The sequence below is a fragment of the Pelmatolapia mariae genome, linkage group LG9, assembly GCF_036321145.2.
Source record: "Pelmatolapia mariae isolate MD_Pm_ZW linkage group LG9, Pm_UMD_F_2, whole genome shotgun sequence".
Lineage (NCBI taxonomy): Eukaryota > Metazoa > Chordata > Actinopteri > Cichliformes > Cichlidae > Pelmatolapia > Pelmatolapia mariae.
Window position 1 is genome coordinate 4,408,063 of NC_086235.1, and position 11,846 is coordinate 4,419,908.

Sequence of the window (11,846 nt, forward strand, 5' to 3'; positions counted from 1 at the left end):
CTCAACACAATTTAAGATTAAAAAAAAAAAGTGATTTAGCTTCCGGAAAAAAGGATGCTTTCATGGGCTTAAAAATAAAGAAAATATATGTTAAAAGTTTATTTTGTGACCCAGAAAGATTAATAAGAGTAATAATAAAACTTAGTAGTGAGCGCTGTTGTTGGAAACTGGAATTGGCTGGGCCGTGCTATGAATTCTGGGATATGGTGGGCCACAAAGGACACACCTGACACATCCTTCAAATTTGGGGAAAAGGAGGACACATTTGTCGGGCGGATTCGTAGGCCGGACACAGCATATGTACCTTTATAGTTATGTATCTAATGTTTGAAAATGTTTGTTTGCATGTTCCTGTGTACAGGTCCTGGAACAGCACCTTCTTAATGCTACAGCGCTTATCTGATGAGAGGCAGACAGCTCGAGGAGCTCGGGCATCACTCAGAACAGAAGTTAATCTTCTCTCTTCCAAGGACCATGAAAAATAGCATCTTATTTAGCATTGCTCAACCCATTTTACATGGTGACAGTAGAAATGTTCCAGCAGAAGAGAGTCATGGGGAGATAGACAGATAGATCTTTATTAAGATGGCCATAATGGGCAATACCACCAACATGACAGCAGAACTGATGGGAGAGAACATGTCCAAGTAATTACCTACATTTGTTTGTGGTAGCAAAGCAACACCAAGCCTCATCAGGGCCATGAAGAAACTGTCAGCAAAAAATGAAGCCATTCCAAAAAGAGGAAAAAATATTCTTTTCAATAAAAACAAAATGTTCGGCTCTTCATCCCCTGTACATAATCACACCCTGCCCTAGTTACATGAGCACACCATACCGTCCCAGTACATCCTTCCTTCAGCTACAGTACGTACATTTACAGAATCAACTGACCAGTAAATCCATCTTTACACAAGTATATTTGTATCTTTTGCACAACCCCCAGTTATGCTCAGCACATGATTATTTAGACTTTTTTTTTTTACTGTCTCCCATTTCGCCACTAGATGCGCTGAAACAAAGCATTGAATTAATGAACCCATTTTCAGTTCAGTTGATTAAGTGGTTCACTGCTTCATTTGCACATCGCTATCTTATACCACTGTGTTGCCTAGATTAGTGGCACTAGGATTTCAACAGACAGTAAAAGAAAAAGACACAAAAGAGTTAGTAACACAATCATCTTTATCACCTCTATGCTAGACTGAAGTCAAACTGCGGTATAGACCATCTTATGAAATCCTTCTGAAGCTTCGTGTTTAAATGAATGTCAAAGAGCCTAGTCACATTCAGCTTCTTAAAAATTGACTATTAATGCCTTGTTCCTTTCCTGAACATAGACCTGACATTCTAATAGTACATGATGAACAAGTTCCAGTTCACTGCAGGGCAAATAATAGTGCCGAAGGATTTTGATCTCCATTGCTGTTTACCTTATACACCTCAGATTTCTAGTAGGAAGGAGAAACATGCCACCTGTAAAAGTTTATCTAATGACACTGCAGTGATTGGGTGTATTAAGAGTGGGGATATATCTATTGTTCTATTTATCAAGCCATGATGGTTACTGGTTATTAAACACAAAAAGCATCCATGGAAGTACTGAGACTAAACGCTACTGTTTGTAAAGGGGGAAAAATGTTAAGATTCCTTAAAAAAAAAAAACAAAAAAAAAAACAAAAGACAAAAACTTGATGTAAATATTTATACTTGTGCCTTCCTAGTTATAACATTCAGGTTTATTCACTGCAGGTCCAGAAAGCAGAGCTACCTCATCAGATCCAAGTGTGGCATCAGCTGACACTCTTTACAGGAGATTCACTCTGAACTCTGTGGAGCCTGATCTCAAGGTTTTTAAGTCTGACCCTGAAACCAGAAGAGGAACTTTCTGTCCCCTCAGAGTCATTGTGATCCAGTGATTTCAGTTCTGCATGGTCAAGCTGATGTTTGCACAGAACAGATAATGAAGTAAATGTTTTTGCACATTGGTAACAGTGAAACAGTTTATTTACAGCGTGGGATTGATTGTGTTTGGAGTATGAACTGAGATTCCTGAAGCTCTTGTCACAGCTGAAGTTCTCTTCCGTGTGTACCTTCATGAAGGTTACGACTACTTGATTGTGTGAAACATTTCTCACAGTGTCTGCACTTGTATGGTTTCTCTCCTGTGTGGACTCGTTTATGTCTTTTAAGATCATCTGCAGTGATAAATGATGACCCACACTGGTCACAGACGTTCTTTTTGACCCCACTGTGAATGAGTTCATGGCGCTTTAATTCACTTCGAGTGGGGAAGCCTCTCCCACATTTTTTGCAGTAGCTCATTTTGTCTCCAGTGTGTCTACGTTGATGTATTGTAAGGTTCCATCGATGATTGAAAATTTTTCCACAAAGGTCACAGCGAAACGCTTTCCCACCTCCACAGTGATGACAGGGTTGAGAACTGGATCCATCTGTGTCGCTCTGCTTCTAAACAAAGATACAAAGACAGTGTAAGTCAGTCCTTCAACATTTTAATCCTGAATGTCGCCTGAAATAAAGAGCATCTCTGCCAACGTCCAATTACATTTCTTCTGTTTATATTATAACACATTTAGCTTACTGGACAACAATAAATGTCTTTGATATAGAGGAACAGTAACAAGCACTGGTACCCTGGCTGCAGACAGACTCTCACCATACTTTGAGGACATGTAAATAAAACTAACAGACTATTAAAAATAATTTGATTTTGAGGGGGTCAGGTGGGATACACTGACTGGTTTTAGTTAGATGACCCTCCCGTTGTTCAGTCAGTGAATACAAGTAAAATGGATTGATTGTTATATAGCACTTTTCTACTCTGTCTGAGCACTCAAAGTGCTTTATACAACATACCTCATTCACATCATATAATACAAATATTTTTTCTATACTTCAGGTATTTCTAGGGCAGTGGTTCTTAACCTGGGTTTGATTGAACCCTAGGGGTTCGGTGAGTCAGTCTCAGGGGTTTGGCAAAGCCTCCACCGTGACATGCACGGCTCATTTTGTGCACCAACAAAAAACAAATCTACGTCTTGAATTTGAAAAAAAAATCACATTTTATTTTTCACTAAAGAGGGGTTCAGTGAATGCGCATATGAAACTGGTGGGGTTCGGTACCTCCAACAAGGTTAAGAACCACTGTTCTAGGTTGACTGTAGCTCAGAAGGTAAAGCAGGTCATCTACTTCAGTGGTCCCCAGCCTTTTTTGCGCCACGGACTGTTTTATGTCTGTGTATATTTTCACGAATCGGCCTTCAAGGTGTGGAGGATAAATACAACAAAATAAAACCTGTACCGGTACCCAAAAAAAGAAGATTTATTCATAACACACCAGAAAAGACCCAGGGAAACCGAGTTAATGATAAAAATGATTAGTGGCGACTGCTGATCTACTTAATCCACTCTGCATGTCACAAGATACTAACCCCAAGCTGTTCTCCGATGGATCCAATGGTGTGTGAATGTTAGAAGATGGAGAAATTTTCACTTACTTTGTATAATATCAGGAATGTTTCAAGAGATTTGTGTGAGATTTGACTGAATATTCTGTAAATGAAGTCTTTTTATATCCCATTGAGATTTTAATTTAAGGTTAATTCACATAACGCTTCAAAAGAATTGCAACTGTAAATCCTCAAATATGGTTACAAGGTAACAGTAATCGTTGTTTTTAATTAGATGACTTATTATGTTCTTTACTGACACTGTCAAAATTCCAGCAGCCATGGCAAATGTAATATGGGCCTAAATATGGTACAACGTGGATATTGTGAATACATAAAAGTAATAATTTAGTTTTTTCATGATCATGGATGAAAAAAAAAAAGATTAAAATCTGATCAATCACCCAGCACTGCTGTTAAAGACAGCAGAATTACTAACTTGCTAACAAGTTACTTACTTACTGAGCAGAGTTGTTCCAAACAGTGACACTGAAATTAGAAGATAAAAATATAAATACATACCTCACAATAACTGCACTTGTAGAGTTTATTTCTGGAGTGCATTTGGTGGTGTTTTCTCAGGTAACGTGGAGCTTTAAAAGCCTTATCACACAGTTCACATTTATAAAGTCTCTCTTCAGCGTGGGTAAACATGTGGAATTGTAAGTGTGCATCTGTTGTAAACAGTTTGCCACACTGATTACAGAAGTAAACATCATTTGCAGTGTGAATGCGTAGGTGTCTATTTCTGTTCCCTAAAAGGCTAAAGGTTTTCCCACAAATGTCACAGCTGTACGCCTTAATTCCAGAGTGGGTAACTTCATGCTTTAGTAAGTTGCCACTGCAATTAAAAGTTTTACCACACTGATCACAGGTGTATGGTTTAACTCCACTGTGGACAAGCTGGTGTCTTTTTAAGTTTCCAGGTTGGGTAAAAGATTTTCCACACAAGTCACAGCTGTACGGTTTATCTCCACTATGGATGAGTTGGTGTCTTTTTAAGTTTACTGTCTTGGTAAAAGACGTTCCACACAAGTCACACCTGAATGGTCTCATCCCAGTGTGGATGAGTTGTTGAAGTTTCAGGTTAGACTTTCCAGTAAAATCTTCTCCACACTCATCATAACTGTATTTTTTCTCTCTCTTTCTTCTGTGAGGTTTGTCGGCCTCCTGAGAGCGCTGACTTCTCGCTCCATGTTGGTCCTGCAGTGACAGAGATACAAACAGAGGCAGTGAGTGAAATGCAGTCGTGGAACAAACTGAAACTGCCTCCATTTTGGAATCAAAGATGTCAACAAACACATTGTAGGTGTGTTACCACCACCTTCTGGTGATAGTTTCACATTACAATGATGAGCTACAATGAGAGTTGGACTGAAAATGACATTATTAAAGAAATATTGATTACTTGAGAAAATCTTGTACTTCATAACAAATTCTGAGTCCAACTGATGATGTTGTTGTTTCAATGTGTGCTGATAAAATGTGATATTTGCATTTTCTTGTAACTTTTGTGGTTTTTGTTTGTGAACGTAGATTCTGTATGTATGGAGGAGCCCAGGATGGAAAAGATAAAGCTGCTGTTAACAACCAGCTGTGCACACAGTTTCAATAACAGTGTAACTGTGATATTTTTCTCACCTCCTGTGTTGAAGTCATTGTTTCCTCTGTAGTGGCTGAGCTGAGTCCAAATGGCTGAAATTGTTCCTCTGCTGCTCCACCAGACTCTTCTCCTCCTGTTACTCAGCTGGGACACAAAAAGTGTAGATATGTATTTTATCACTTATGTGATAAGGCATGTGATCAAAAGTGGCTCAATTACACTTCTTTAGGGAGAACCCCTACCACGGTTTAAAAAGCTGGTACTCTCCACCATATTGTGACCCTGATACTGCAGCAGATTGCTCTGATCTGCTGAAAGTAGAAAGGTTGCTCATGTATGTCAATAAACATACATTATGCTTGTAAATAATTAAATGTGCTACTACTACTTCTACTTCTTTACAAAACATCTCTAGTTCATTCAGGTTTGATGGTTTCCGAGCACGGACAGCTCTCTTTAACTCACACCACAGATTTTCAATAATATTCAGGTCTGGGGACTGAGATGGCCGTTCCAGAACGTTGTACTTGTTCCTCTGCATGAATGCCTTAGTGGATTTTGAGCAGTGTTTCGGGTCGTTGTCTTTTTGAGAGATCCAGCCCCGGCGCAGCTTCAGCTTTGTCACGGATTCCTGGACATTGGTCTCCAGAATCTGCTGATAGTGAGTGGAATCCATGTGTCCCTCAACTTTGACAAGATTCCCAGTCCCTGCACTGGCCACACAGCCCCACAGCATGATGGAACCACCACCATATTTTCCTGTAGGTAGCAGGTGTTTTTCTTGGAATGCTGTGTTCTTTTCCCTCCATGCATAAAACCCCTTGTTATGCCCAAATAACTCAGTTTTAGTTTCATCAGTCCACAGCACTTTATTCCAGAATGAAGCTGGCTTGTCCAAATGTGCTTTAGCAAACCTCAAGCGGCTCTGTTTGTGCTGTGGGCGGAGAAAAGGCTTCCTCTGCATCACTCTCGCATACAGCATCTCCTTGTGTAAAGTGTGCCAAATGGTTGAATGATGCACAGTGACTCCATCTGCTGCAAGATGATGTTGTAGGTCTTTGGTGCTGGTCTGTGGGTTGACTCTGACTGTTCTCACCATTCGTCGCTTCTGTCTATCCGAGATTTTTCTTGGTCTGCCACTTCGAGCCTTAACTTGAACTGAGCCTGTGGTCTTCCATTGTCTCAATATGTTCCTAACTGTGGAAACAGACGGATTAAATCTCTGAGACAGCTTTCTGTATCCTTCCCCTAAACCATGATGGTGAACAATCTTTGTCTTCAGGTCATCTGAGAGTTATTTTGAGACCCCCATGTTGCTACTCTTCAGAGAAAATTAAAAGAGGAGGGAAACTTACAATTGACCCCCTTAAATACTCTTTCTCATTATTGGATTCACCTGTGTATGTTGGTCAGGGGTCACTGAGATAACCAAGCTAATTTGAGTTCCAATAATTAGTTCTAAAGGTTTTGAAATCAATAAAATGACAACAGTGCCCAAATTTATGCACCTGCCTGATTTTGTTTAAACAATTATTGCACACTTTCTGTAAATCCAATAAACTTCATTTCACTTCTCACTGTGTGTGTCTCCTATATGATATATTTTACTGACATTTTTTATTGTAACAACCAACGATTTATACAGGCAAATAATGACTATTAACAAGGTTGCCCAAACTTTTGCATCCCACTGTATGTACAGATGAACAGAATCGGTTTGGGCATTACTCCAATACAATCATTGTCCAGTCATTTGAAATAGAATAGAACAGAATAATCCTTTAATTGTCCCACAAGGGGAAATTTGGTTGTATCAGCAGCAAAAAAACAACAACCAAAAAACCCAAAAACAAAACAAAAAAAACCACATATACAAACAGAACAGGACACAGAACAGAAACCCAATTTTTTACATATTTACATCATGGATAATACTTACCAAAGCAGAGTACAGTACAGTTGTAAAATTGGAGTACAGATAGTGTGCAAACAGAGCAGGATACTGAAAAATGTTTAAATACTTTAGAATATTTAGAATAATTAGAAAAGTGCAGATTGTGTATTGTACCTGTGCCTTAAAAAATAGACATGTAACTTCCAATAAGTTAGTTTATATATAAGTTGAGAAAAGTAATGTGCAGTTGTTACATCACCGATGTAAACATCTGTTTGTTGGGAGCAGTTTTTAAATCATTGCAGCATTTTTACATAAACAACAAGTCCTGTTAGATTTATTTCAACACTGACTGAAATCACAGTTTAATGTGTGCTTTTTAAATGCGTGTTTTACCTACACAACAATAAAAGACAAATCAGTAAATTGAATTTAAAAATTAAGCTTAAGGTGTTTTTATTTCTCTTCCTCAAAGTAATTATTCCTGAGGGCTTCATGAGGTTCTATCTGTCCATCACTAGAGTGCATATTAAAGTTAGCTCGGTGCTTACCTTTAGATGAGCCCACAAACCGAGAGAAACTCCGTGATGAAGCTGGAACTCTTTCCAAACACAGGAAACAGATCAGGGAGCAGAGACCAAGGTGGTTCACGCTGATCTCAGCTACGATCCAGGAGACAAGGGTGGGCAGATCGATGCAGATATCGATCCAGACGTTGGTAGTGGTTTATGATCGATACTTTAGTTTGTTTCTCTTCTCTAAGTTCATTGCTTTACGTCTGTTTCATGACAAAGCAGCTCTCTCTGCTCGACTCCTCTCCTGCACACACACTTTGCTCCGCCCTCTTCTTCCTGCTCTGCGGTGGTTTGTTGGTGTCCGGTCACGTGACTCAGCTGCACAGCGCATATCGTGGGGTGTGTTCCAAAGCTCCTATCTTCTTTTCCTTGTGTTCTATGAGAAAGTCATCGTTGGAAGTAGAATTGTTAAGGATTAAGGAAAAGAGAAGAGCGGTGCTGAGAATTTAAACAGCCTTACACTCTCATTTAACAATGTGACACCGGATGTCCGCCCTGTTGAAACTACAATGTGCAGAAGATGGACTACAAAACAAACATCTTATTTCGCCACAATATGTTCTAACCCTGTTGTTTTATGGTGGTCATATAAATGAGAACAGTCTCTTAAAAATATCCATTTACAAAGTTTGAATTTTAAAGAAGAAGTAACATTTTGGGTCAGATTGACTAACATCTGCAGCAGCAAACACAAAGCTTCTGGATTTACTGAAGAGGCTCAGTCTCAGTTTTTGACTCAAAGTTATGGCATATGTTTTTGTAAGAGGTTCACTTTCAGGAGAAAAATAATTAAATAAGTCACACAAATGTAAATTACAAAGTCTGTGGCACACAATTTACTGCAAATTGCACAAAATCCAACATTGAAAAAAACCCCATCCTGTCTTATGCCTGTAGGGGTTGTGCTAGTTAGGACAGTTTAATTTTATGATGGGAAATGTTTGTAGAACAACTGTGTAATTTTGCTTAAGTTTTATTTTCAGTTCCAAATCTTTGGCTCTGTCCTGAAATTCTCCAGTCAGTCCCCACGCTGAGTGTTTTGAGGCTAACCCCATTTATTTTTTCTTAATAACACAGTTTTTAATGAAATCAAGCAGAAATGAATTACACTTTTTTGTTGTTGCAGTGCAGACAGCTAACTCTCTCTGCTGAATATGTGAAAAATAAAAGTTTTACTGTGTTACATGCCTGAATGTTGCTCATGGTATGATGGGAAATAATGTTTTCTGTTCTTTAGCACATTGAACAGTCAGTTTTCACACAGTTCAGTTTTATAGGATGAAACAGTTTGTACTGATGCATCTGTCCTCTGGACAAAACTGTACCCGAGTCCTAATCCTCAGAACACTTTGCACAGTGCTCAGTGATTTCTATCAGAACAGTTGTCTCTTATATCAAAAGCATTTTGATCCTCCTTCAGCCTCCTTGTATTTATCTCAATTTCCTCGCTGTTGTCAGGGAGAGACATATACATGAATCATGAGCTTATTCTGTATTATTGAATCACTAAATTGTGCTGCTCTCAGCAGAAAGCTGATTTTTATTGAAGTGGCTTCTTTATAGAAGCTCTGTTAGTAAATCATCTTGCACTTGTGACACTACAATAATATACCTCGCTTTATAAATCTGTCACTTCTATAACAGACAAAATTAAATAAATCTTTTTGTCTTATAATTTACTGTTGTGATACTGTGGAACTTTCTCCCCTCTTTTTTAAGGATTTCTGTGACTCCCAATAAAATTCCTTCCATCCATCACTGAACTGTAAAGTAAAAATTCATCCTAAAGACTGCAATACACCAAAGGACATCACTAATAAACACTGATTATACAGAACCTTAAGCACACTTACGATTTCTGCCACAAAGAGACTTCTGGGTCATGTACCTTCCTAAGCAAAATGGACTACTGAAACACACTGAAACACACTGAAACACACACAATGACTGTTATTTTCTCTGACCAATGACTGTCTGCTGTCATTGGTGAAAAACAGGAGCATCATGTGGAGATATTTTATGGTTGTAAATGAAAATATGTAATACAGAAATGCATGTAGGAAGGACGTTCTCTACTGTGGCATGCCACAAATTCATAAAAACACAAAAAAGAGCTTTTTTTTAGAAAGAGCAGCAAAATAAACTCACTAAGGAGGAGGGAAGTCCCTAAGACATATGCAGACCTCTGCGCAGAGGTCAGAGGTCACAGACAGATTCCTGTCAGAGAGGCAAAGAACATTCAGGTCGCTCACTTACTGCTGAAAGTAAAGTTTCAGTCACGACTCGTGTTGGTGGTCCTAATGTTATTTACAGAGTGGTATGTGTTATCATAGTTGTCACTTCAGCAGAGTGATTATCTGTCAACTAAATGCAGATATTAAAAATAACCCATTCATCCCACTAAAACATGTCAAATGAACTGAACATGAAAAATGAAAATATTTAAGTGTAAAAACACTTTTGTGTTGAGTGTCAAGTCATTCCTATTTATGTAGCACATGTAAAACAATAGAAGTAGGTAAAAACAACACTGGTCCCTTATCTCAATAGAATTTAATATTTTATTAAAGAAGGAGGGCTGTTCAGTGTTTGGTAGTTATACACACTGTTACTCATTATGTATGCTGTGGTATTGATTACTTTCTTATGAATGTAGTGAACAGGCATCAGAAAAATTAGTCTTCTACCAGCACAGCAGATGTCTCTGACCATAAGACGATCCAATTATCCAGGAGTAAAATGACTGAACATGAGTATACTAAACAATGAAAACATTATAAAGGACACTAGGAGAGAAATCAGTGAATGTTTACAAGAGAATAAGAATAGCCTGGCTGAGCCTGCTTTAATTTGGGATGCAGTCAAGGTGATAGTGAGAGGTTGGAGTATGATGAACTACAGGGCCAAACAGCTATAAACAGATGTCGCGAGAGAGGCGATATCCCAAATAAAAGAAGTTAGACAACAGATAGTTTCTGTCTTATCTAAAGAACAGACCCAATATTATGTCACAGAGATGGTTAATGATATTAATTTATCATCCACGTAAGTAAATCCTAAAAACTTGATTCTGTTCATCTGGACGTAGTGTTTTCAGCAGTAGAAACATTTAATCTCTCATCTAAGTGACTTCTTCAGTCTCAGTTGACTCAAGGTTTCCCCCATTTTATAAACAGAACATATGCACAATGACTGAAACCAGCACCACTTAATGAACAATGAGCTGTAAGGTCAGTTCCTTGATCATTAATATGCAAATTATCATGTCCATTGATCAACAACTACTGATCTCATAAATTACTGTTTTATTTTCTCCCTCAAGCCTTCTTTCTACAACAGTCTTTTTTCATATGCGCTCAGTACGCATTATTTTGTTTCCTCCTGTCTTACCTGCCATCAACAGGTTCCCATACCTTAGAATTCTTGCTTGTTTGACATTCCCTATAGTCTTTTTCAGTTCTCTTGATACCACAATCAGACTTAATCGTATGTTCTCATTCTTCTTCTTAAGGTTCAATATTATTTTGAATTCCTCTCTTACTATTTGAATCACTCATTTGAACCAATTTCCCCTATCGCCCGTTTCCAACTTGGCGTTCCAACCAGACTTTCCTTGTCGTCAATTCATTCATTCTAGTCCAGTCACAAGCCAGCTTATGCCAACTGCCGTCTACCTTCTTCTTTCAAAATTAAGCCAGCCTCCACGAGAGCTTCTCCAGCTAGCTAGGTCACACCTGCTTCCAGCATCTCACCCTGATAGAAATTCTGTAATGAAGCTGGAACTCTTTCCAAACATGATCAGGGAGCAGAGACCCACGTGGTTCACGCTGATCTCACCTATGATCCGGGAGACAAGGGTGGGCAGATCAATGCACATACAGATCCAAATATTTGTAGAGGAACCAGAGGAAAAGGCAATGGTGCTCTTAAAAGAATTGTGACTGGAATTCTTTGTATTTCTTCAAGCATTTTCACCATAATTTGAGGGACTTCTTCAGTTCTGAGACCAATTGATGCAGATCCCAGATTTTAAGCTCTAGTGGAAGCGTTACCTTTGGAGAGTCATTTACAAAAGTTGAAAGAGTAACCTTTATCCTTCAAGAAAAAACAAAAAGAAGAAAAAAAACTCCTGCACAATAAGAATATAGAAAGTGATTTATTCATTTGACTCCTGAAAAAAAATGTTTTAAAGGTTTTCTTTAGCATCATTATCACTGTCAGTTCTACAGTTTTGCTGACGGAGACATCACTCATGTCCCTCACACTAAACAATTAAAGAACCAATTAGAAATAACCACTGAGCT

General features: G+C 38.5%; 1 protein-coding gene across 1 annotated transcript; it reads right to left on the reverse strand.

The window, feature by feature from the left end:
- Positions 1-488: 488 nt before the first annotated feature.
- LOC134634928 (zinc finger protein 665-like) lies at positions 489-7,536 on the reverse strand. The gene is made up of 4 exons (XM_063484390.1): positions 7,519-7,536; positions 5,112-5,217; positions 3,993-4,673; positions 489-2,469 (listed from the first exon to the last, which is right to left on the reverse strand). Exons 2-4 carry the CDS (start codon positions 5,127-5,129, stop codon positions 2,065-2,067), a joined length of 1,104 nt encoding a protein of 367 aa, XP_063340460.1. The 5' UTR covers positions 5,130-5,217; positions 7,519-7,536; the 3' UTR covers positions 489-2,064.
- Positions 7,537-11,846: the final 4,310 nt, after the last annotated feature.

Bases quoted from the DNA above. Each gene is read 5' to 3' on its own strand.
- LOC134634928 (XM_063484390.1), bottom strand. The intron at 2,470-3,992 runs GTATGTATTTAT...ATCTTTGTTTAG, and splicing joins ACAAGTGCAGTTATTGTGAG to AAGCAGAGCGACACAGATGG.